The sequence below is a fragment of the Symphodus melops genome (assembly GCF_947650265.1).
Source record: "Symphodus melops genome assembly, chromosome: 21".
Taxonomy (NCBI): Eukaryota; Metazoa; Chordata; class Actinopteri; order Labriformes; family Labridae; genus Symphodus; species Symphodus melops.
Window position 1 is genome coordinate 3207836 of NC_136711.1, and position 27946 is coordinate 3235781.

The 27946-nt window shown below is 45.0% G+C and overlaps 1 protein-coding gene across 3 annotated transcripts in view; it reads right to left on the reverse strand.

Moving 5' to 3' along the window:
- The window catches only part of snx29 (sorting nexin 29), a 123865-nt gene that overhangs the window by 76243 nt on the left and 19676 nt on the right, over nt 1-27946 (reverse strand). For all 3 annotated transcript variants that reach the window (XM_079372537.1, XM_079372536.1, XM_079372538.1), the window contains exon 14: nt 18885-18970. In XM_079372537.1, the coding sequence (XP_079228663.1) occupies nt 18885-18970 (86 nt within the window). The remainder of the gene's footprint in view (nt 1-18884; nt 18971-27946) is intronic.

The window sequence follows — 27946 nt, forward strand, 5'->3', positions numbered from 1 at the left end:
GCCGTTAAAGGGCACCTGCACCGCTAACATCCAACTTAATGACACAGGCCATTTATTTTCTGTGCGACGGCGCTCGCTGTTTAGAGCCGCCCGCTGACCGACTACCACTTAGCCTCCATGAATAATGAGAAAGGTTAAAGGGGTCAAATTATCTACAAACTACATTAGGTGACTCCTCTGCTGAACAAAAAAAAAAAACTTGGTCCTGTTTAAAGGCAGGAAAAGGAATCATGTAAAAGTTGTTTTAAATTGAGCGTATCATGTTAGGACGACTGAGTGTGTGTGTGTGTGTGTGTGTGTGTGTGTGTGTGTGTGTGTGTGTGTGTGTGTGTGTGTCTGCAAGGGACATTTCATGTGCAATATATATTTCTATGTTTCACCTGCTGAGTGATGTGTGATGTGTGTTTTGTTACCTGCTGAGGGAGTGCAGATGTAAATCAAGGCTAACTCTGGTGCAATGCATCAAATGGTCACATTTATGTTTTAATTGCACGCGGTCCCTTACAAATAAAGTTTAATTGAATTGAAGAAAAGCTGTTGTGAGTAACTCGAGCTGTCAGTATGAGGCAGCCTTCTCAGGCGACATAAAGGTGAACATATTTGTAGGATGGAAAAGGAATAAAAGAGCTGCAGTCACTCATTCTGAGCTCAATTCTCCAGTAAAAAGCCAATTCTGCTGAGACGGTGGAACATTAATCTAAAATGTGATGTTAAAATAAATGCCATACGTCACTAAGGTAGGAAAAACCAACATGCAGTGTTGGACTTTACACGTGTTTAACGGGCGAGTTCCTCGTGTACTTAAAAGGCAACATCAAGCCGTAGTAAGAAACGAGCTCATGGAGTCCATGGATCACAGCACAGCTTCGGATCGGACTCGACCCGCTGCAGCTCAGCAGAACCAATCCAACACAATGAAGCTGCTCGTGTGAGACCATCAAGATGTGACTGTAAGTCACCATACCCAACTTCTAACAGCCAATCAATGGGCACCATACTGAACTGAACTGAACTGAACCGGGCCGCTTGGTGGAAACGGGGCTCACGAGATGAGATGAAGAAAGAGGACCATCCCGAGTAGTCGCTTAGGAAGCTTTTCAGCGATGGCGACAGCTGAGGGGACTCGGAGGTGAGGTCATGGATAATTTTTGTTTTTTTTAATATTCTGTTTGATAATGGTAATGTGGATGCAAAAGTAGAAGAGAGAAATGCTGAGGAGCAGTTGTGATCTGGCCGTTTCATGTATGTATGTATGTATGTGTGTGTGTGTGTGTGTGTGTGTGTGTGTGTGTGTGTGTGTGTGTGTGTGTGTGTGTGTGTGTGTGTGTGTGTGTGTGTGTGTGGCCAGAATTACCAACCCTCTCTCTCCCTCTCTCGTCCTCTTTAATGAAACGATATTTTTGCTGTAGCTTTCATTTAGCAGAAGCGAATGTATCACCAAAGATAAGAGCAGATCTTTCATTTTCTTAGACTGAATTAAATGTTGAAACTTTTTCTTTGTTACGCTTCTTCACTATCATCCTCGAGGAAAGACTACCGGTTTCCATTTGTACCAAACATGTCGTTCCTTCTTTTTCAAATCTCGTTCAGTGACGCACCTTTGTTACACGTAGTCCCTTCTTCTACCTGAATGGTCTGTTGACGTGAACACACAGCATGGTTAATGAGGGTTCAGGTGTCCATAGAGGTCTATGAAGACTTTAAAGATGTTCTCGGTGTGTCAGAAGAGTGAAGCGAGTGAATGTTTGAGACGGTGTCCTGTGCTCTGGTTTCGTGCGCCCAGAGGGGAGACGGGTAACAGCGTGGCAGAATGAGCATTAAGAATTTATGTTCCCATGTAGAGCAGAGGAAAGGAGGGGAGGAGAGAGGAGAGAGGAAAGGAGGAGAGAGGAGGTAAAGGGAAGGAAAGGACAGGTAAGGATTATCTTTATGTTCAGAAACAAAAAGAAGAAGACGGACGAGGACGGGGAGGATAAACAGAGCTGCTGAAATCTATTAGCAAGTGTAATTCAGACATTTTCTATTTTGGAGCTGAGAGGAGAGCCAGAGGGACGGTGACAGAGAGGGGCGAGTGAGACTGACGGACCGCCGGAGAGACAGAGACAGAATTACACTGAGACAAACAGGCAACGGAAAGTCAGAGAGACACGGAGCCAGAGGACAGACGGGGGTTTAAGGGTGGACAAGGGTCCTGGATTCTGGATTCTTCTGTAAAGACCGGCTCACTCTGCAGGAGATTTTATAACCTCAAACGTGCACATAGTGAAAGATATGAAAATAATGGCACATCACATACTGCAGGATTTTACTAGGATTACCACCTCACATGACCTCAGGTGACCTCACACAAACAATGGAGAGAACAATACTTCAGAAATGTCCTGAGAGACACAAACAAGTCAAGGAGCTCGAGGTCGGGTTGTAACTGTCACACAGTGGAGGGTTTCTGCAGGTCGTCGCGACCTTCCTCTCATCACTGTGCTCACACACGACACCTGCCAGACCCTTTCATAACGTTATCGTCAATTGGATCTTAACACCGCTAACACGACATGATCATCTGAGGAGATAGTCGGTTCCACGCAGCCTCAAGTCGGGAACATCCCCGTGATTATCAGGAAGGAGCAATCTGATTAGACCTCGGATCAGTCTGAGCCATGCCTAAAGGGAGAGTTGGTGATTTTCTCCAGATGCACTTTTTAAGATTTTAGTTGAAATTGTTTTTTAGGTCCTTAAAGAAATTAATAACTCAGGTGCTCTGAAAAAGAAACTAAGAAAATCCGTCACCTGTATCAGTTTGTAAGTCTGTTAAAACTTCGACCAATGTCTGCCACGAGGTACCAATCTGATGAACCAATCACACGCCTCCCTGCTCGTTCTGTACCCTCATGCGTGCACCAGCTCACACTCAAAGCATGAGCTGAGGTCCACTTCTGGATCAATGGCGCTCGTGCATGTAAGTGAGGGGGCGTGGCTTCAGAGGGAGCACAGAGGGGAGGGTGCAGACGGAGCACTGAGAGAATGCTACTTTCAAAATTATGCTGGTTTTTGAAAATCACCCACTCTGTCCCGGACACAGTGACAGGTTACAGTGAAACCTGACAGCTTTATTAAAGGGTCATAAGATGCAACAAGAAGCAGAAAGGACGAACAAAAAATGTCACTTATTTACTTTTATGACTGAAGACATCAGCCCTCCGATTCTACGGCTGCAAAGGCTTCAGCAATCACTCTGATCTGTTACAGCTGGAGTTAAAGACAATATGATGGAGGATGAAGTGACATAAGGTTCCTCTGTTGTGTCCTGAAACCTCTCCTTCACAGTCGATGTGCCAGGGATGTTCAGCTTGGCCCACTCTCAGATGTGTGTTTTTTGTTTTGTTTTTTTAATGTGAGAGACCTCACACATGAAGACAAATACTCAGAGATAAGACCTAAACATCATTAATCCATCCATTAATAACACCAGTCCCAGCTCTGCAGACACACGCCGGTGAACACGGCAATGATCGCTTCTAAAGGTTCCATATTCTGCCGTTTGTTGATATCAAACAAAAATGAAATTATATTTAATGTTTGTGTCTACTAAAGTACATTCACAATCGCTAATGTTTGAAAAGAGAGAGAGAGAGAGAGAGAGAGAGAGAGAGAGAGAGAGAGAGAGAGAGAGAGATTTCTCCTTCGTCCTCCTGTTAGCAGTAGCTGCATGTAAAATCGACCTCGAGCCCCCCGTGTTGAAAATATGCATTCCCAATATGGTAAAAGGGGCGGGACATCTACAACTGACCAATTACAAGAGAGCAGATAGGCAGATAACTCCAATCAGATCAGACTTGGCACACGTGACCCTGATCGTGGGGGAAGCTGCGATGTACTTTAGTAGACACCCGATTAGATATAAATTATCATCATTATTATTATTATTATTATTAATATTAATAACAACACTGGGTGCCATGAGGGGAAACAATCGAAACTTTGCTGACTTGAGGTTCTGAAATGTCTCAGGTGTAAAAACTGTCTGAGTGCCAGTTCTGCATATGAGCATAAAGCCACAGAGATGCTCATAGACACTATTTGTCCTTCATGTAACAGATTTAATATAAGTCCAAATATTAGTCCTCAAATATTTCACACACGTCGTGTTAGGCCGCAGTAAGATAGTCGAGAAATGCAAACTCTCTTACTTGGGGCCAAAATAAATTGCCTCTCTGCCCTCGGGCCAAGTCAGAGCTAAGAGCCATGTTTCCATGGTAACAAACACAGGCACCTGCTGACCTTTGCTCCCAAATGAGTCAAAAGAGGAAAAACATGGTTTGTGGTTTGCTGGGTAAAGACTTTTTAGAGCCTGCAGAAGCCTTTCAGAGATGTAAAGTGCAGCAGTGAGGACACGCTCGGAGCTTTTAGGTTTCCCAGGGAAACTATCCTGAGACACTTTCTTTCATGCTCACTTATCTGTGGGATTAATACCATTTCCTGTTCCTGCTATTTTTTTTTTCCCCAAATCACTTCAGGGGTTTTTCTCTGTTTTTTCCACTCACAGAATGTTCTTGTACCATTTACTGCAGACACTCTTAACATTTTCTGCTGGAGTGAACGGAGCGAAGCACATCGACACGGTTGCTCAGTCAGCCATGTTTGTTTTTCAGTTACCCAGAATACACTGCATGTTAGTCCCACTAATGGAAGACTAGTTTTTATTGTGTGTCAGGATTGATCCTGGTGAGACAGGTGATTAAACCTTAAAAGGAGACGATGGGTCAGACGGCCGTGCCTCTGCTGTCACTCTGAGCCCTCGACCGTTTGCTCCATGTCACTCCGTCTCTTTCCTGCAACAGTCAAACCTAAGGAAGGAAAATTCCAGCAAAATAATCTTCCACCAAAAACTTTTTAAAAAATCCAGATTTTTTAAATCAAAACATTTCACTACCTAATTTTCCTACTTTTGAAAATCATCAAGAGATGTGCTTGCAGTTATCTGCACTAAGTTTCTTCCTTTTTTTAATACGCGAGGCAAGTCGGACCAGTTTGATCTCACACCTTCGACAGGACGGGGAAATGAAACTAAAATAAATCCAAACTGACATTCAGAAGCTTTAAATCAACGTCATGTGCCCGTGTCGATTATTTGATCGTTTTTTTAGGGCAGAGTCACGTGACCTAACGTCCAATCCGTCACCGAATAACAAGAAGTCAGATGTAAACATGTGGAAAAACTGTTTGAAAGAAATGAAAGTTATTCATTTTCTGCTGTTTTAGACTTTAAACTCAAACGTGTTGTTTTGATTTCAGCCGATGCTTCTGTTCTGAATATTTAATAAATAACCATAAAAGAGTTCATCAGATATCCACTCTCTTTAGAAACAATATCCCAGCCTTAATATTGGAGCATTTTGACAGTAGAGACAGCATGTCAGTGAACTATGAGGGCAAAACACTCAAACTAAATAATCGTTCATTAGTCGTCATCGAGGTCAAATGTGTAATTAATCGTGACGCTGATTTGAGGTCATCTCGCTCTGCCCTACTTATTTATACAAAGAGAATAAGCAATGACACTGAGCTGCATGTCTTTTATCTGTTAGTGACCACACAGTCATCATTAACATATCCTTCAGTCACTGATGGACATCTCGTCCATTCAGCCCTGCTTCTTCACAGTCCACAACAAAACTCACATCTGTCTTCTAAATCACCCAAAACGCCGAGAAGAAAAAACTGAGGGAACCAATGAAGAAGGAGTAAAGAGGAGGCCGCCATGGACCGAGGAGAGCGGCACGCAGTCGACGAGGGGAGACAGACGTCAATGACATTCGTGAATGTGTAACCCATCTGACCTTATCAACTGCTTCACATCACCCTGACAAAAGAGCAGGGTGAGACGGAGACGGACGGGGACTCTCCTCCAAGTCCGTCACTCGTATCGTTAGTCAAAGCCGTTGTCAAATCAATGAAGCTGACGGGTGTTTCAGCGGCTCGCAGAGCGAGGTCAGGCGACGGCCGAGCAGAGCGAGACGTCTTTCCAAACTGTTTAACAGCGTACATCTCATTTCCTCACAGGCCATTATGGTAAATCTACATTACAGAGGCCTGTCACCGGCTGCTCACATGGTTCCAGGCCAGCAGACACACACCAGGCGTGATGGAGACTCATGGACACACTGCCATCTATGGGTAAAGATACAGACTGGTGGAGAGCCGGAGCAGGGAAGGCACCAAAGGAGACCTCCAGGTCCCACTGTGTCCATCAGCGTGAGGACAGGAGCTCCACAGGAAGTGTTTAAAGCTTCAGGTCAACCAGTCTGTGTCAGCAGATACTCCTCTAACACCACACAGACGAGTGCTACATCCAGATGAGGATTATTACTGAAGGCAGTTTTTACAGATTAGAACTTCTTTTTTTTTTTTGGGGTCCAGCAGCTCAAAGGAAACATTTTAGTCTGCTGTGACATGAAAAGCCAAAACGTCAACCCAAATCTCAGTTTCAGGAAGAATCCATCAAACGTCCCATAGAGCGATTCTTTGAGGCATTTTAAATCAGTCAGCAGCCGGAGTCAAATCACATCAAGATATCTCTACACCAAGCTTCCTTCACTTCCGTCTGCTCGAGCTAATGAGCTCGCTCCATGCCTGAGGTCTTCTTTCTCAGAAATCTTTCTTGTGTTTCTGTTTATTCGAGCAAATAGAAAAATACTCCAATAACCCTTTGTCAAGCCCCGCCCTCCTTGGTTACTGTTTCAAGGTTAGACTAAATGTGGCGAGGCACCTTCCCATTTCAAACTATTGAAAAGAAATTGTTTTGACTGATTTGATTTTTTTTTAGAAACTCGGCCTCAGGTAGTGAAGGAATCTGATCAGATATTTGGCCAAGCTGGAAATAATATTCCTGACGAAGAAACGGTTTCACAAATCAGGTAAAAAAAAAAAAGTGTCTTATAACCGTGGTTCCCAAAGTGAGGGTCACAAGACACTGAAAGAGGGGGGTCTCGAAATCAATCAATAAATCAATCAATATTTCTTTGTATAGCCAAATGGGGCACAAGGTGCTTTGAAATAGCACATCTTAAGCTTCATTGTGAAAATACAAACAAAAGCAGAGTTTAAGAGATGACATGTTGTCGTGTGCAGTTTTAACCACCTCCAGGGACAATGGGGGTCATTTTATTTTGGGGGGGGTCGTGGTCTGAAAAGTTTTGGTATCCGTCCTTTGACACATAAACAAGATTTAAATCCAACTCCTGTCGGAAAATCTGTGAGAGCTGCTCAAAGTTGGGTCACCTCGAAAAGGCAGGGAGGAGGGATCAAAGCAGCCATTTTTCAGGATTCTGAATCCTAAATCCCAAAACATAGACCACACGAGTCTGAAATCGACAAGTGTATTTGAAAGCATCGTTACAATTCAATAAAGTCAGTCAGTATTGATCCATCTGAAGAGTTCACATGTGCTGTTATTCTCCTGATATTTCACAACAATCATGGGCAGAGTGATACACAGCGTTATCTCTTTACAGTCTCACCACTCACATTAGATCTCATCGGTCTCTTTCCTCAGGTAATGATTGTTTCATGTAAGCGTTATGAAGGGACTACTTTCTGGTTTGACGCTGTTTGGTTTCGTAATCATGGCTCAGTTAGTCGAGTCGGAAGGTTGGGGGTTCGATTTCCTGCAGCAACATGTCCGATCTCTCCCCGTGCACAACATTACTATTTACCACGATGCACAGTATCATAAAATACACTGACATGACGTTCTCTCACCGTCCTGCCAGCATCCAACTCAAAGTGCAATCAATCAAAGTGAGATGCTCAAAGTCTGAGAGAGTCAAAAGTCACTCTGACAAATCACTGGATGAGTGGAAGTGGAGCAGTCCCTCTACGGGAACAAGATAAATGATCATCATCACGATAAGAGCGCTCTGAGCTCTACAAACAGAGAAGACAATATATTCATCATATGCATGGTGTGGGTTATTATGCAGCCGCCGTTCATTTTGAACCCCGGTGAACGGGATGTTTACCGACTCCTGCGCACAAGTTCACGAACTCCAACTTCCAGAGCTCCTAAACAAACATTAGCAGCTGCATACGTTATTTAATCAATACGGGCGCCAATTAGGAAGGAGATGAGAGTTATTACACACGCAGCTAATCACTGGAGGTGAGAGCGACTTTCAATCAGCACAACCTGCTCCTTCAAAACAACAGCGCCGCCGTGCTCCATTTTTCATTCTCTTAAACTCTTCAAGGCCGCCCCGCGTGTCACTCAGCTCATTTCCACGCCGGAGCCGCCTCTGCGTGCTGCAGCGACTAACTTCAGTTTATTACCTGTCCTTTAATCATGGCCGACTTATCTGCAGACATCTTGAGCTTTCTCTTCAATGAGCGTTAATTAGCGGAGCGGACCTGCAGGAAGAGCGGCTCCCACCGTGACGCGCCCCCCCCCCCCCGTCGTGTAGAAAGAAGAGACGACACAAAGCCACCTCAGATCTTCTCTCCTCCTCGTATGCAAAACACAAACAACGAAGCCAGGACGCCGTCTCGAGCTTCTTTGTTTGTCCGGAAACATCCCGGCACGTCTTTTTTTATTCGTACGTAAACATGACGAGGAGAAAGCAGTTCACCGGGTGAAGAGGAAGAAAAAAAACGTTGTAAAGTGAGCGTCTGCGTTTCTCTCCAAACTGACAGCTTTCAATGAGGAGGTCAAAGGTCAGCGAGATGATCAAATACAGGCCCAGCCTCCTCTTTATTTCCTTACATGCACTGTGCGTTCGCCTGGATCATTGATGCAGCAGGACGATAAACGTGACGAGAGGAGGGGAAAGGAGCGCACGAGGCTCAGTGCCAGCATTAAATATTTCAATCACAGATTGAGTGGCGATGAAAATACTTTTGATCCACACTCCAAAGCACTTTTACAAAACAAGCGTTTCTTTGAGTTGGCTGCAGCACAGTGGGATTCACCGAGGGAAAGAGTCCAAAGAGTCCTCAGCGAGTGGATTCCCTCCAAGTGACTTATCTGAATGATGTTGTTGGAAAGTCCGTTTTTCATCTTCAGCACTTCTGTTCTCCTTCCAAGATTATAAAAAACAAACACGCTGTGTGTTTTTCCTGTGTATTAAGTTCTGCTGATTCTGAGGAATCAATGTGATCAGTGTCACTTCTCCCGCTGCCTGATTCTTCTCGATTTCTAAACACAGAAAAACATCCGGAAGGTTTTGATTTCTAATCCAGTCGACATGAACCCAACGTGTCCACACGCAACAAATCATGAACAAGTCAAAAGTCCACAGGTCAAATCAAGACCTCCTGGAAGGCTTCGAGTGGGAAACAGGCCGAGCTCTCCGTCCATCAAACGCTCGCCACTAACAGAGGCGAGCGCCCGAAACGGGTAGAAACAGTCCCACTGCAACGGATTATTCAGCGTTTTTTAAGTTACTCTCAGCAGAGAGGTGTGTGTGTGTGTGTGTGTGTGTTTGTGTGTGTGTGTGTTTGGATGTTGTGTTTACATTTCTATACTCTGACTCCACTTTTAATCTCCATTGATGCTGCTCGACGTCATCTTACCTGACGGCAAACCCTTTCAACCTTTATGTTAAGCAGCAGGATTGAGATGCTTGCAGAGCTGGTCCTGTATTCTTACTCACGTTAAAAAGCTTCACACGCAGACACACATAGAGGGGGGGGGGGACTCAGTGTGACAGGAGGAGGTGAAAGTGCTCTGAGGCGGCGATAAAGCGATAGCAGAGATTTGCTGCTTTGCTGGTGGCTCGTATTCAGCGGAGAGCTGCGGCGGCTCCGCGGGGTTGAAAATGAAAAGGCTCCAAACAGGCGTGGATAGTTATCTGTGTAACACTCTCAACAGTCACATCCAAATCCCAGCAGTGCTCCCAAAAAAAGAAAAAAGAGAAGTCATAATCACGGCCAGACACTCCAAACAGATTACTCCCACGTGTTTAGAGACTGCTCTGTGTCTGCAGGATCCTCGCCTTCCTTGAAAGGCAGCTCAATGTGTCCTCATTGTTCTGATAGGAGGAGAGCTGCTGAGCCATACTAGAGGGACGGGCAGTCTCTGACATGTTTATTCCTGCCAATAAGGTCATTCCTTTAAATATATATATATATATATATATATATATATATATATATATATATATATATATATATATATATGTCACAGTGTCATGGCGTCTAAATCTTCTCACAACAATCAAGAACAGACAAGAACCAAAAACACTCTGACAGTGTCTGTCAGAGTCACACTGATGGGTTTCTATGGTGCTTAACACATCGATTATAGGGACTTTGATGTTGACATTTGTCGTCGTATGTGTGAAAGAAAAAAAAAATCTTTGAAGACCTCAAACAAATCGCAATGAGAAAACTGCGATCCAAAGAGTGGAGCCTGATGACAGGAGGAACACTGAAGGTTCACAGTGGATGTAATATTTATATTTCGTTAGTGAGTCCTGATTTTTGAATACTCAAACAGCCATGAGATTATAAAAAGTGTTCTCATCTTCTGACTGCAGTCGTGTGGTAAAACTGCCAGACGGAGTTTTCGTTTGCTAACTGCTACATAACAAAAGAAGAAGACAGCTTTACTGTCAGAAACTAGCTTAGCATCAGTGAACTTTAACTCGACACAGTGAACTAAATGACTGAACCATCTTATAGATTAGTTCAATAGATTGTTTCTTAGAATTAAAAAATCTGTTAGCTCAAAGGTGGCAATTTTTTACTATCAAAGGTCAAAGGTCAGAGGTCAGAGGTATCTTTACTGTCATAAAATAGATAGACGTCACGTCCTAGTATCAAACTCAGATGTCTCCTGGTCCATCTGAGGAAACGAGTGTTGGAGTGGAGGGGAGCGGTGCAGAAGTAGCTGAATCTGAGGCTGTGATGAGAATATCTGACTAAATGACAAAGCTGCGTGTCGTTTAACAGAATCACAATCTGAACATAAAGGGCGAAGAAGAGCATACAGATAAACACGAGCACAGAGATCGTAGCGGCCGCATGCAAACACTTTATGCACCGGGCAGAAGTCACAGTACATAAAGGTCACTCCCCCCCCCACCTCCCATTGGCTCGGTGTGAACTGTCTCTGTCCGGGTATCATCCTGCTTCACTCTCACGTCCGCTCACTCGGACACTCGAGGTCTGGCTAACTCACACTCGGTGATCTACAGCCCTAAACGTTGATGATGACCACGAGGACGTGACGTCACAACAACTCAGTGTTTGTCTGATTGTGTTCTTTCAATTTCGCCTGTTTTTTAAAAACTGCACACAGTGACGGCGATACGGTCTGTTAGGTCAGCAAACACATCGAATCACAGCGATGCTAGGAATAAATCTTGTTTACTGACATGAGAAAAACAACAGGAACAGAGAGAAGGACAACACAGACAGATGCTCCAACAGTGTCATTATCAGCTCTGTGTGTGGGAAACCACGGACGCCTCTGTGAAGAGCAACGATCAGCTCTGATTAAAAATCCTCGCACGCCACCCAAATATTCTTCATAAGCCTCTGTGTCCTACCCAGAGTGCATTGCAACGACTTTGAGAAGAGGTGTGTGGACGGGTGGGAGCGTGGCAAGGATCCGACACCCAGCTGCTGCTGTAATTAAAAACCGCCTCTTCCAAATGTGACAGTGCACCTCAAAGTCTCCTTCTGCGGGACGAAACAGACAGGCGACGCCAACGTCTGCTTTCTGCTCCTCCTCGAGTCTCAACACCTGAACACGTGTTCAACGACACAACACAAAAGAGAGGAACAAGCAGTCTCCTCCACCGCCGGGTTATCCTCGCCCAACACGTCCGAGCTCCTCCGCCTGCAGCTCACTGATCCGCTGGATGGAAACTCAACAGAAACATTGACCTCCAGTTGAGTTTGTCCACGAGATCTTTTACTACTATTAGAGCGTTTTAAATTTGCTTCTTCAATATGTTTGGATGGAATATATTTTGCTACACTTCCTGTACAGCATTGTAGTGCGCCTCGGCTGTGATGAATGCGCTGTATAAATAAAGTTGAGTTGAAAGTGGAGGACAGGAGAGGTCTCAGGTCACCTGGTGCTGCAGGTACACAAACTGTGAGGCGAACCGTCTCGTAGCTGGCGCTCAGAGTCTCACCGTCTGATCTGGTAAAGAGAATGATTCGAGGCCAAAACGATCTCAACCTGTTCTCAAACTTTTAAGACGCCCGGCCACTTTTTGGTTAGCAGAACTGGTGGTGCAGAATGAACAGGGCATCATAACATCAGAGGTTCACACATGGCTGCTGTCTGCATCACGCACCAGTCAGAGTTCCTCGCTCTACTGAACACCAAGTGTTTCCCCAAGCTTTAAAACTTCACAAATACATGTGAAGAAAAAACAAACAAACAAACAAAGGAGATGAATGGAAGTTTGTCTTCAGGTACGTTTCGTCTTATTTTGTTTTTATTGGATAATAAATAAAAAAATACCGTTACGTTTTCAGAAAACGAGACGGCAGGAGGAAGCTTTCCTTTGACAGTACAGTTACAGCCTAGAGGAGTGTGTGTGTGTGTGTGTGTGTGTGTGTGTGTGTGTGTGTGTGTGTGTGTGTGTGTGTGTGTGTGTGTGTGTAAACATGTGTAAGTGTATGCATGCGTGTGAATTCAAAAACAGCCCGAGGCGAGGAGAGGAGCTGATCACCTGCAGGCTTCCCCGCTCCGCTCTCTTTAATCCAGTCTCTAAAACAGACACCTCACTTCATTACAAAGCTTCCAGAGGATTCAGCCAGCAACACGATCAGAGTCGCTCTTCAGACAACGCTCCAGTGAAAATCCCTCCATACCCCTGTAAGCTTGTCTGGGATCCTCTGTGAAGATGATCCCGAGGTTAGAACAAGAAAGAGATCTCAGCGTTGAGATGGTGTGAGCCAATCTCAGAAACTCTATTTAAAGGGGATTTCACGAGGAAGCAAATCTGCAGACTCAAAGAGTCCTCAGGCAGTCAGGAGGACGGTAAACGGACCTGAGGCTGTCGTGTAACGTGAGCATCAGAAGTAGCTCCTCCATTAACACGCCACCGCTGAAGCAGTGGGAGCACGAGGGAGTGGGAGCGGCTCGTCCATATTTGTCTCTGAGAAAGGCGGGCGTGACGACACCCAGCAGGCTTCTGGCATCCGGCGAGATGATTAAAATGTTCGTTTACACCGACCTGTCCAGGTGATGACAATCTTCCACACGCCCCTGCTGTGTCCACATGGAAACCCCCTTGGAGGTATGACGCCACAGGTGCATAAATACACATGAGGAGTGAGGATCGGGCGGCGACCACCTGGCCCCACCTGCGACCAATAATAACATGCAATGTCACCTCTCCTGTGCCAGGTAAATAAACAGTGTGTGGGATTAATTGTTACACACACATGCGCGCGCGGACCACCCGGTGCTGTCAGAATGAAAGTGGCTCACACCTTTGAGCCAGTAAACAGGCTCAATCTGTTGGATTAAGACCTGAGAGGCTAAACAGTGTGAGCGTGTTGTGATCCGGTGGAACGTGTGGGCACAATTAAACTCATCTCACACAGAGAGTGACTCATCGCTCGCTCTTTTACCGTCTCCCGGCCGCCGACTAAATACATTTATAACACAAAGCACTTACACGTCGCTTACAAGAGGGTTCACACACACCTACAGCCGCTAACACACACGTTCATTTAAACCTCACACACACACACCTACAGCCGCTAACACACACGTTCATTTAAACCTCACACACACACACCTACAGCCGCTAACACACACGTTCATTTAAACCTCACACACACACACACACACTCAAAGAGACATGGGACTCCACACACACACAAAACTAATGAACACAAACACCGTGTTATGATGCACACATCATAAACTAAACACATTCACTTTCTAACGACCCCCCCATCGCCATGGTGACCTGCTTTCCTCTCATTAACCCCCGAGCACACTGCCTATGTTAACAAGTAATGAAACTCCACCGGCGGGTTTATTCTCACACACACACACGTTGTCTGTTTTTATTAATATGTGACTTTAAGTCCATTCATTCTCACACACACACACACACACACACACACACACACACACACACACACACACACACACACACACACACACACACACACACACACACACACACACACACACACACACACACACACACACACACACACACACACACACACACACACACACACACACACACACACACACACACACACACACACACACACACACACACACACACACACACACACACACACACACACACACACACACACACACACACACACACACACACACACACACACACACGAGGCCAATAAACTAAATCATGTTACCCACACAGCTGACGCCTCCGAGCAGGACTCCTGCGCTCCCCGCGGCCCGGCAAGGGCTGAGCGACAGTAAACATGGGTGTGTGTGTGTGTGTGTGTGTGTGTGTAATGAAGAAGTTACACTCTCCTATTAGCAAAGGCAGCGCTGACAAATGCCTCTCATTCACTCATTAGTGGTGCCGGCTCTCGGAGGAAGCAGGAGCGAGCGAAACACGGGGAGGGAAGCTTATTGGGTTTTAAACAGCCGTGTAATCCATTTCCTTACAGGAGATGAATAAGCTGCTGTCCGCTGCCCGTTTATTTATGGGCAAATTAAACACGTACACACTGACAGGCAAAAAGAAGCTAAATGAATCTGAGAACAGATCCGCTGCTGCTCACTTTGAGTCCTGGAGGAGACGAGACGGGGAAACAAGGATGCAGCGATTTCTTAGGTCACACAGCATTTATTTATCTACATTATTTATTTCTTACAATACACAGAAATCTCTGATCCAAGGAAAGACTTTCGTACACACTACTGCCAGAACACGTTTTAATAATAAATAAATCTACAGAAGGTCGTGTTTGTCCTTTGATGCCGCTGTCGCACAGGAAGTGACGATTCTTTGGACCAATCAACGGACTGCAGAGTTTAGCTGCACCTTTTAGGACCGGATCGATACAAAGCAGGACAGTACGGGTCGGAGACGAACTGAACCGAACCGCTTGGTGGAAACGGGAGTCGGTGTGTCAGTGATCATTTAGATTTATTGTTCCCTGATTATTCTTTCCATCTCATGAATAAAGACGTTTTACATCTTGCAGTTTTAATGTTTAAATTGTGCCGGTGTCCTCGCGGTTAGAGCGTCCACCTCGTGTCGTTCTCTCTCTCTCTCTCTCTCTCTCCTCGATTTCTGCCTCCATCCTCCTTCTCCTCTCCGAAATATGGTTACTTTAAAAAAAAAAAAAAAAAAGCCCCAACAAAGAAAATACATATCCTGCTCAGAAATCAGAATTATTACCCTGATAAACAAACACCACCCAAAGAAAACATCAGCTCAGATCTGTTTCAAGGGAACGCCAGCATCTCGTCTCATTATCATTCAAATGAATGAGGAGGAAAAAAAAGGTCAAACAGTCAAGTTAGAATAACAGCAGCAGGAGGTCGTATGAATGCTAAAGGTCATGTTTTCCTGTTTTGGCTGCATGAATGTTAGATTGCTGTGATAAAACAGAGAGGAAATATCATAACGCCCCTGAAGTCAGGGAACACTGTCGCTTCCCTCGCGGCCCTCTGACCCTCCATTCATCCCCTCATCACGCACAGCCAGCGCTTCACAGCTTCACAGCACAGAGCTGGCCGTTTTCTGCTCAGACGCTGGAACATCAGACATCTCGGAGGAAGGAGGGTGAAACCTGTTTCCTGTCCCCGCAGGGAATCGTCCCCCGGGGTAAAGCAGTCAGTCAAACACTTGGCGTCAGCCGTTAAAGATTCCCGCTGGGAGAATGAAGAGCCTTAAAAAACACACACGATCTCCTCGGAGACGTGGAGCTCCAGCTGAGAGGAGGTCAGAGACATCGTTAACGATCCTGACCCCAAAGTGCTTCATCTCAGGTGAGCCTTACCTTCACCTGACTCCCACAGCTGGAGCCACTTCTGTTCCAGCCCACGCTGTAATTATAGCCTCAGAAGAACTGCTCAGAATTTGTTTTTTATAGTATTGCTATTTTTTTTTATTGTTTTTTTTTTTTTTTTAATTTCATTGAATTTAATTAAAAGTTTATTGTTATTCTTTAGTGATTTTTTTTAATGCACTGCAGGTTTGCACTGTGGATCGAGGGGATTGCAATTTCATCTGTGCTGTATGTTTAACATGGAGCATATTTGACAGTAAAGCCAACCTACCTGCTTGTAGGTCTATCTGGATCTGATTGAGTTAAATGAGGGGGGGGGGGGGGGGGGGTCCTCACGATCATCTGTGTACCATCAGGTAACACTGTGAAGACTTTCATTTGAAGTGCACTGATCTGCCACCGGCAGTTTTACAAGTGTAAAAAAAATCAGATTCTTCTTCTGGGCCAACAAACAAAGATCAAAACTCGTACGCAATTATTACGTTCTCACAAACCTTCAAGGATCCTCCAGGGCCTGGAGCCGTGTGAAAACGGAGTTGTGTAATAACTCCACGTCTCGCTCTCTGGAGACGACTCTTCATCTCACTCTGCTGCTCAGTAAACATGACTGTCACTGTTACACTACAAGTCCTCTGGGGTTCTGAACACGTACAGGAAGACACAAAGACCGACAGGCAGGTGCAGCTAAAGCTTCTTTTGATTTCAACTGGAAAGACACGGAGGTTCCCCTCATTCGCAGCGATGTCGAGCTCACAGCAGAGCAGAGGAGATACAATAACAGAGAGTCCAAGTCATTGTGACGTCACGCATAATGGAGCCCAATAAGTCCCGTGGTGCAGATTGGAAATGTGATTGATTTTAAGGCTCTTTGACGAGTCTTTGTTTTGTCAGGACGCTCGCACACGATTCGCTGATCTGAACGTTTTGAAAGGAGAAATCCTCCAAACTAACCCGCCGCGCAGGAAAAATCATTTCCACTTCACTGAGACGGGAGAAAGAAAAGCCGTCTGTTGGCGGGATGTCAGCGGGTCTGACGTCGCCTGAAGAGCGTTCAGGAGATCACACACTCGAGCGCCATCATTAGACAGGATTCAAACAGAAGCCTGCTGACAGCACATGAAAACCAGCGCCTGTGAATCAATCCACACTTTCTCTTTTCACCTCCATCTTTTTTTTTTTCTGCTTCCCCTAAAACATAACTTCTTCTCATTTTCCCACACACACACACACACACACACGCACACTTTATCCAAGAGTGGTAGTCGACATCAAAGAATGATGGAACAAGGCTCATCATTAGAGGAAGACAGAGGCGGAGGGAGGATGAAATCATTTCGACGCTGCTGAGGAGAGGGAATTACTACGCCTGTCGCGACGAGGGGGGAGCCGAGATGGAGCAAGAGGGAGAAGACAAGAGGAATGAAGGAGGGGTGAACGCGGAGAGGAAGAGGGCTCAAATGATTGGAGAAGGTAAAGTCAACACAAAGAGAGAAAGATAACGAAAGGCGACAGAAAAAATAACAAACAAAGAGAAGAGTCGCAAACTTAAAAGACAGCTAACCGGAACCGATTTGTCAAGACCTTTTTTTTTTTTTGGAGCTGGGTGATGACTATTTCCTGATAAAATAGGTGCGAAAGAATCCAAGCGTCTCCCTCCAATTATCTCCCGTCGTCCGTGTTCCTCCCCACTGAGCGCTCCTGTGGAAGCGGGCCAGGCGGCCTCGTTTGACAGAATGAACACGGTAATTGCCAGGAAGCAGAGGGATGACATGTGAAGCTGCTGTTATGTTTAAAACATGTCGAAGGCCGAAGCTGCACAGGTCTGTGCCCCGTTAACAAGGAGCGGCAGTGTTGGACTCAAAATAGAAGAGCGACCAGGTCGAGGAAACGGAGGGAAATGTGCACGTTGTTCAAGGCCGGAAATGTAACAAAATGCTGAGCCCAAAACGTAGCAAGTTGTTACATTATTAACAGAAAAATATTCCATATTCCTCCCATAAAGTAATCTATTACATTTTGGCGTCACAATGAAAGTGTGGTTTCTAACTTAGATGTTGTTGTAGACTCCACCACCAGGGGGCTCTCTATCAAAACAACAACAAAAGATGACATTGAGGCTAGCGGGGAATCACGGGAGTTCTCCTACGATGAAAATGAACTCTGTGTTGACCACAGTGAAGACTAATGAGACTGAATGTTCCTCATTCTGGGGGACCAAAGCTGCCGCGGTCAAACTAACGAGAGACAAAAAAAAAAAAGATCCTGTAATAAACACCCAAAAAATAACTGAGAAATCAGCATCTCGTTTAAATGTGCATAACTCAAAAGGACTTTGTTCTGGTGGCCTCTTAAAAAGTCCTCATAAAACTTGATATGACAAAGTTTAAGACGCCTCTTTACCTCTGCGGTCTCACACAGAAACGAGCTATAAAATGCATAAACACATAAAGCCTTCAGGGCCACACAGATAACTGCTCTCCCTTCCTCCCCTGAAAATGCAATTAGCTATTATGTGGCCCTCCATAATCTGCCATGTTCATTTTTATTTGCCTTTGATACAGCAGGAGCTTATCTCGCCAGTCTTTGCACAGAGCAGCGCTCACATCCCCCCGGCGGAAGCAAAACAAAGTCAGAGTTATCGAATCTGGTCAAAAACAAAATGAAGACGAAGAGGAAGGATAATTCAGAGTTAGAGGGGAGAGAGGCTGGCTCAGTCTGACGCCGCGCTAACAGTGAAGTCTCCTCTGAGAGACGCAGCAGAAGCGATGAGGGATGTCGAGGACACTGATGACCTGAGATTATCCGCGCGTGCTTCGACAAGACGTTGTGTTTGAGAGCGAAATGAACGGACTGGGACTCGCGTAGGAAATCTAATTTCGAGTCATAACGATGCAGTGCGAGTGTGTGCTTACCGTCATTGCCCTGGCTCCCCTCTCGCTTCAGCATCTGCACCGCCCCCACATACTTCTTCAGCTGGACCTTCAGGACCTCGTTCTCCCTGCACACGCAGGCAAACACACAGATTAAAACCACAGCACATGCAGGAAGGACACTTCCACTTCATCACATTACATGCAAGCATCTAAGACCTTTTAAAGTCAGATATCTGTGTTCAAATCTATGAAATATGTTATAAGGCTTTGTGCATTTATATAAAATAATCCTCAGAATTTTTCTGTCCAACACCTCTGGGAGCTGCACCGGGCCGCGAACAGGAAGTTGTTTACTCGGTTTCATGACAGCGTGTGGCAGAACGACACGGTGTGAAACTTGTTGTGACATCCTGTCACCTGAGAAACGATGAAAATAAAAACAGTCCAAATCTAATCCGGGTGGTAACACCGAGACATATTTAGAGGGAGGTGTCTCGACTCGCATTTCAACCTCTCTGCAGCACGAGTGGAAGGGCCGGCGAGAGGCGGTGCACAGACTGGAACGATACAGGAGGATCAGAATGTGAGGAGCAGCTCTGGAGGTGGACTGACACATATTTGGACAGGTTTTTTTTTTTTTTTTTTTTTTTTCAAACAGTGGAGGAGCTGCAAAAACAAAAAAAAAACACTTTAATGTCTAAAACAGGTCAGGGGAATCTTAGTGAGAGAAAGGAATCTGTGAAGGTACCTCAGCGAAATGACCGAGATCAGAGTATCATGTTTAACCGGAGCCATCGACACAAGAGATTCAGGGCGAGTCCGAGAGGGCGTGAAGAGGGTGGATGAAGAAGATTGAATGGTCAGATTTTAAAAAGTCTCAAACAAAGTCAACCCAGGTGGTAGCAGATCACACAAGTTAATAATGCATTCAGGAAATCAAAGAAAAGAGGGAGACGCTGAGCACACCTGCTGGGACACAGTGATAAAAATGTATTTCACTTTCAAACTCGTACAGACTGTACACACTGGATGTGACTCTTAATGCTCATATCAACAAATCTGCAGAAGACGAAACACACAATGCACAGACCGCTCCATCAAACTTCTCTACTCGCCTTCAAAAACCTTCTTAAAACTGGGCTCGACCGATGAGGGGATTTCTGGGGTCAATCCCGATGTTTATATCGGAGCAGTGGGAAGATTCCCTGCTCAGCATGAGCGGGCTTCCTGTTTCTTTTTTTCATCAATCAAAATCTCCATTGTGTGTGTGTGTGTGTGTGTGTGTGTGTGTGTGTTGTGAACACACAGTATATTTTGGGACTCCTTCCATTCCCCCTCTGTTCACTGACTCCCACTTCTCCAATGTTTTTGGCTCCAATTTTACGTTTTTCTTCCACTTTAATACAGCTGTTCTTAACTCGTTTTCAGAGGGTCACACAAATTAAACTAATCTCAACATTGAGGTTGTGATTTCTTATTAAGGGAGGACCAGTTTAGACCCGCTGCTTTAATAGAATCAGTGGGGTGTTTTTTTTTTTTTTTTTAGATTTACTTTTGGCCTTTTTGCCTTTATTGATAGAGAGGAAAGTGGATAGAGCCGGAAATCAGGGAGAGACATGCGGGAGCCACAGGCTGGACGCAAACCCGAGCCGCCCGCGCGAGGAGCATAGCCTCGCTACATGGGACACGCGCGCCCCAGTGGGGTGTTTTTTGAGGACTTTGTTTAGTTAACACAAACACTCCGGACCCTTCTATAAGGGTTTTGAGAGTTCCTCGCCTTGTGATCCCGGTCATTCAGAATCTGGGAGGAAGGGAACGCTGATAAATAACAATGAGCGGAGCAGTATCTTTACTTCAATACTCTTTCATGGATACGGTGACTTTGACCAGTTACTGGTAGAAATCTTATTTAAGCCACATCAGCTATCATGAATATGTTGTAAGCGCCACACTGCAGCTGCCTTTTGTCGCCATATCGCTATATTGTGCCTTCCAACCCGACTCGTCCAACAGGTACAAAGTCGTCCAAAGGGTTCGAAACTTCAAATGTAAATCAGCCACATAAGAGAGAGAAGCACTTTATTGATTGGTGCACATGGCATCAGAGCTACAGCCCAGACGAGATAAAGTCCCACATCAACAAAGATATGTGTGTGTGTGTGTGTGTGTGTGTGTGTGTGTGTGTGTGTGTGTGTGTGTGTGTGTGCATGTGATGGACCACAGATAAGAACACAGACATAAGACACACTGATACAGAGGCGGTCTCTTAACAAACCAGAACCGGTTGAACATCATCGACTTTGAGGAGCTAATCAATCAGAGCTGGAGTTCAGCTTTATGCCCGTGGTGGTTAAATTTAACAGCCTTTGTCTTGCCCCGACGCTGTCCCCCCCCCCCTCCCCCAACCCCCCAACCTCTCATTCTCCATGGGTGATTTTGGTGCCCTGCTTATCAGTCCTCATTCCCCCAGCAACAAAAGAGCCGCCTGCCGGGAGACCTCCTGAATCCACACGACGAGCACTCAGAGGAGCCGTCGACGCCGTTATCACAACCACCCGCAGCTCCAGCCTGATTAAATTATAGCTGATACACATGGCTCGCTCTAAGTGTGTGTGTGTGTGTGTGTGTGTGTTTATGTCAGTGCAGACATTCAGATGTGTCTCATTTAACTGAAAATGACTGTCGTCTCACCGACAGCGGCACTGATACTGAAAAATAATCACTTTTAGGTACAAGTACCCGAGCGCACAACCTCTTTAAACTCTTGTGTTAGAGAGTCAAGTGTCGTGATGATTGACAGCCTTCTGAACAAGCTGCTAAAATCCTCAACAACCAATAATTTGGTAGAATGAGATGCATGTCATGACATGTCATTAGATAACATCCTAACTCTTTGCCTTCAGACACAGCAAGGAGATCGTCGGCCGTCGCTCCGTGTTGGACCGTCGGTGGGCGGGTCGTTGTCTTTGAGGTGGTGCACGAAAGCGGTGTGAAAACGGTGTACATGTATCACACTTTTATTATTATGTGCGTTCTTCGTCTGTCGTCTTTGCGGTGGGTTCTAGTGAAACTTTTTGGCCAAGACATGAGGCGATGCTACAGGAGGCCTTCTGCAGCAACAGCGCTCATGCATTTAAGTGAGGGGGCGTGGCTCTTGAAGGAGCACAGAGGGGAGGGGAATGGGTGCAGACGGAGCACTGATGGAAAGCTACTTTCAAAATCATGCTAGTTTTCAAAAATGTCCAACCCTCCCTTTCAAGAGCCATGTTGGACAGATCAGAGTCTGACTGTATCACTTTGCTGATTGTCATCGTAGCGTCCGCTAGCTTAAATATGTTGTAAACACTTCAGTATGACATCTGCGGCTGCCTTATTAAGACATACCTCGTCTCCCAATCAAGACTCCACCGACCGTCCAACAGGGAAAGCATTCAACGCAAAAGGTCAACATTTGTATAAACACAGTGGTGAGGTTTGTAAAAGGCTTTTAATCACACAGCCACAGGCGACAAAATACGGACTCAATGAGGCTAAACAAATCGATGTTATGAAGCTGCCATTAGCAGACAGCAGACAGTCAAAGCTGGAACTCAGCTGTTAAATATAGAGGAACACTATAGAGGCAAAACAACCCAACACTCACACCTGGAACAGACGGATGTCTAGACAACAGAGCCAACAAGAGGTACAAAAATATGTTGCACTTACATCCATCAGCTGCAGAAGAGAAGGGAACTGTTGCTCCATCTTTAAGTTCCTTACTAACAAGGCGCCTTTAACAGCTGCTGACTGAATCTCATTTAAAGATTACAGCCCGCTCGACTGCCCGCAGTGGCAGAAAAATAGAAAGAAATACAGTCGATTGTTCACAGTGAACATTTTGAGCTGTGGAAGCAGGACGATCACAGGTGAGCCGACTCAGCTCGTTAGCGTCATTAATTACACCTGTGCCTGTTTTCACTGGGACAGAACGGGAGGTGACGAAGAGTCCAACAACTTACTGTTATTTAAACATTCTTAAGACGTTCTGTTTGTTGTGAAAGTCCTTCCACATCTCGTACCAACGAGTACGAACAAGAATGGATTGGCAAATACTGACCCGATGTGTTCACTTCGATGGAAAACTGGGCCATTAGCACCACAGCCTTCTGGGATCGACTGTGAGTGAATCCTGAACTGTTTCAACTGTTAGCATGAATTCTTGATGATTCGTTCTTCAGAGCCTCAAAGTCGAGCACACGGATCGTTCCATTCCAGCTACAGCGGGGTGCTTAATGTCTACCTTTTAAAAAGCTCATAGCCTATCTTGGTAGAAAGATCAACTTACTAATACTTGTAATGCAGTTCTGACAACCACTCATACTTTAAATCGCTCCTTAGTGTTTGCATCAAGAAATCCTAGAAGCAGATTATGCAAGTTTTGAGAATATCATCGGCGAAAGGAAATGTCAGTCATTGGCAGAGGAGCGTGCAATCGGCTGTCAGGCATGTAGGCGGCACCTCTGTTCAACAAAGGCTCTCATTGGTTGTTATGAGGTTTCATCAAAAGGTCAGTAGAACAGCAGAGTTTTTTTTAAACAGGCCTGTTGATCTTTATGGAGGTTTTGTGTTTGGATGAAATTGTCGACTGGATTGAAATTGTTTGGACTCACTTCTGGTGGATCTGGAGAGTTCAGTAAATCTTTATACGGTAGCTTAAAAGTTTGTTTGTCGGTGGTCTGACCCGAACGCACTGGGCCGTCGGTGATGACGAGTGAGAAAACGGACGGATCAAGTCCACAGCATTAGATTTCATCCCATGTCCAGAGGGTAGATAGTTTAATGACTTGGTTAAAGTCAAATGAGAATATGGTCGACTCCAGGCAGAATCTGACGAATCAGGTTTGACTTTTTAAATCCCTCAGTCGAGGACAGGCCTCGTTAGCAATTCTTTAATACCTTTAGTTTTTCTGTTCTAAAAGGTAAACATCCAAAATGACAACGCGGCCCTGAGAAACGTCGACATGCACATGTTTCCCCCTCGTCTTTGTTCAGAGACTCGTTCATTCAAAGCACTAAATGAATCATTCTTTCAACAAACAAAGCAAACAAAGAGTTGTGTCTTCACTTTGAAAATTACAGTCACAGTCAATTTCAGATCACAAAAGCCAGATAATGAACATTTTCTTTAAATTATTGATCACTATGATGCCACTGAGGAGTTCTGTGTTGATGTTGTGCGTTTGCTTTTTGAAATATTCAAAGACAGGAGGCACCTCTCTTTATGAAAAACAACATCAATATTCAAACCAGAGGAGTGATATTGTAGCCCGCTTTGGTTATTTGTATAATATCTTCAAGCCACCCAACAGACCTCTCATTGTGTAAAACGAAGAACACACTCTGACCTACAGCAAAGTCGTGCTGATGGTGTAAATCACACCAATGTCACGGGATCAATCTACAAAGTGGGTGGTCTTATGGGGAAAATAAAAGGAGAAAAAAGGCTCCAACATCGGTCGCACCTGCACAGCACATCGTCAAATCCAATTTGAGAGCAGACTGATAAAGCAGGACCTGCAGGTGGAAGATACGTCCTCGGTGTCGTGGCTGTGTTTGAGCGGCTTCCCTCGGGTCGTGCAGCAGCTCGCGCCTTCATATGGTAAATCAAACATTCCCCTCCCTGTGTCTAAAACACCAAGTCACTGACAAGACAACCGGCAAACACGTGACTCAACGTTCCTCCATCCTCGACTTGTTTCTACATGTTTTTGAGTTCTTATTTTCATTTTAAAGGATCAGTACCTAGATTCTGCCACCAGGGGGCTCTCAATCAATCCAAACACAAAACATGATGTTAACGGTTTAGTATGTAGATTTGTATGACTAATGTTGACATGTCAAAATTAATTAAAGATAGACTGTTTTATTTTTGTTTTTTTTGTCGAGTGCTTACATGACCTCAGATATTTCCAACAGTTATCAAAGCTGGAGAAATCTGTAATTTTACAGTTGTAACGAGGCGTCTTCGCGGCAGCCGCCATGACAGAAATGGAACGTTAATCGTCACCAGATTTTAAAATGGGTTCTGCAGTCCAAATTCAAAACATTGGAGCGAGCTCGCTCTTTAACGCAGCATGTTTCCTTGATGACTGACGATAGAGCTGGGTCACTTTATGATATAATTCAGTAGCTACCTGACACAAAGGTCGTTTAAGGCTGCAATCCTACATTTAATGTGCTGCATAAGCTAAACGTTTGAAGATCTCCCAAAATTTAGTGGGCAAACATTTTTTCACCCATAGTTTATCTTGAATTTTTCCTGCCAGCCCGTTAGCAACGTGTCTCAGCGAAGTCAGGACGAGATGATGTGAGATGGAAGCAAGAAAATATTCAGCGAGCAGACAGGTAGGGCCGACGATGTTTCCAACCTGCCGCCTGTGGCTGCTCATAATGAAGCTGTTTCACACCATCTCTGCCTGCCAGGATGTTTTTACCCCTCAGTCATTGATACTGTGACAACGTCCAATTACATGTCGCTAGTCAGGGAGATTTGAGGCGCAGTCTGTCTAAAAACTTTCTAGAAAAGTTCACGAGTGCATGCCTGAATAAAGCTCAACTGTGTGTTAAACAGACAGAGATACACGGAAGAAGAAAAGTTCGAGAAGACAGACGTTTCAGAGTGTCTCTGTAAAGCAAAGAGACCTCACACAGTCACAGTGTGTACCAAAGTTTGGTCCAAGCCCTGAGGGGCTCTGCTGCTCTTTCCTTTATTATCCCTGTGCATCACTATTTGTCGTAATGTGCAATAAACTCTGCTAAACAGGCTCTGCTTCAGGATCCGGCTGATTGTGTTTAGAAGAAGAAAAAAAAAAAAAAAAAAACAGTTTATCTGCTGGATAAACCTCCTCGGTGCAATGTACTGCACAGCCTCACAGTCAAACACAGAGCACACACATATCCACAGTCTCAGTGCACACATGTATGTATGTATGTCCCCCCCCCCCCCCCCCCCCCCCCCCGTGCAGAGTTCACCATGAAAAAACCTTAAACCCAAACCCTCCCAACAAGAAGACAAACACACTGTCTCTCCTTCACTGTCTGAGCTCAGCCGCACCAGAACGCCTGGAGACAAGACAGCAGCTCTACCGCCTAACAGGAAGGCATCTGTTTGTGTGTTTGTGTGTGTGTGCGTGTGAGGGTGTGTGTGTTTGTGTGTGTGTGCGTCAGTTTATGTATGCATGTCTGCGTCCCTTTGTCCAGCCACCTGCACTCGTGGTGACGAGGTATCACATTCTGGCCCAAGCCCACTCGACCGGCTGTTTCTGCATCTTCCTGCTATGAGAGTCCTGCTTCGTGCTCTGCCAAGTGACGTCCACAGACGGGGACAAGAAAAAGTACGAGGGAAAGTGTGTGTGTGTGTGTGTCTGTGTACACGTATGTATGTGTGTGTGTGTACATTTCCCTCCTTCAGGGAGCAGGTTTGAGGGCCGGATATTCTCAGCGAGGGTATTCTGGTTTTTTTAAATGAGTCAATGTCTGAACGTTTTGTGGATGATAGTCATTGAATTATACACAGAAGATACAGAGACATTTAATTGGACTATTTTAGACACTTTTTCAATTCAAATTACTCAGCAGGTTTTTCTTTAAATAACCTTTTTTAATATGAGTTCATGAGCAAAACGTCATTATTAAAATTAGCTTTTATTTCTTATAAAATGGTCTTCATTCATTTTGGAGAGTCTTTATTGTTTTCAAGGAGCCAGAACCCGATAGGTGGTCAGTGTGCACACCCCATGTACAGAGGACAAGGCCAAGGACCGGGTTCGAATCCGACCAATGGCTCCTTTGAAGCATGTCATTCTCCTCTCTCTCTCTCTCTCTCTCTCTCTCTGTCTCTCTTGGATTTCTGACTCTGTTCCGTCTCTAAATAAAAGCATAAATCAACCTGCTGTTTGCACTGATGTAAAACAGATATGTTTGGTTTCTTATCAACACTGCCCCAAAGATGTGCGCTCCCTCAGAGGATGGAGGGGAAACAATCTTTACTCAAATCAAACTGTACTCTATTGATTTGTTCATCCCTTTTTCTGCATAAATACTCAAAGCTATGAAAGTGAAAGTGGTGTCACCATTAAATCTAAAACAACAATGATGGAGGTGTTCAGTCAACCGTCCTGTGATTTTTATTCACTACTCCATTGCTTTATAGCTGCTATCCCTTCCTGAATGGAGTATTGGGAGCACAAAGTCACATGATATATCAGCCAATATCATCGGTCAGGCTCTACTGAAAACACGCATTTCATTTCCTTTTATTTAGCTTCTTAACTCAGTAGAATACCAAACAGAGCAACAAGAAATTCAGCCAGTTTCACAGATGAATTAAGTCCGCACTAATTCATTATTAGACCGTGAATCTATTGATCAATAAATCCAGAATCATTCTGAACCGAAAATTCATTTTGAATCGAATCATGACCCCGAGAATCAAAATCGAATCGTGAGACCCCCCCGAAGGATCCCGGCCCTCGTCCAGAGTCGATGGACTTTGTGTGCAGAAGATTTGATGATGTGTGAGCCTTCAGAGAAAACCACGGCATCTTCACGCGTGTGTGTTTCAGGTTTCTACAGTCTGATAGAAGTTCAGAGGGAGGATGTGGGCAGCCATGTGTGTGAGGGAGGGTGCTGCACTTCTGTGTTATTTTTGGATCTGTGTGTGTGCGTGTGTGTGTGTGTGTGTGTGTGTAAGGGTCCAGCTGTATATCCCTGTTCTACATGTGAGTAAGTCAATAAGTGAGCAGAGGCTCAGTTTAGCCCACTCCCCAGCCGACGTCACTCCAAATCTATCTATGGAGGCTCTTCCACCCCCATATACAGCAGGACTCCACCCACCCACACACCCACACACACACACACACACACACACACACACACACACACTTTACACGCAACTTCCTCAACTATGGGTGCTTCTCTGCTATCACAGTATGATTAGTAGGAGATGGACTGAATCAAACAGATTATGGGCAGGACCATCTGCTGCAGGACAGAAACATGGAACATGAACGATAAAAGTGCTTCCTGTCAAAGTTCGTTCAGCCCGAAACAATCCGTCC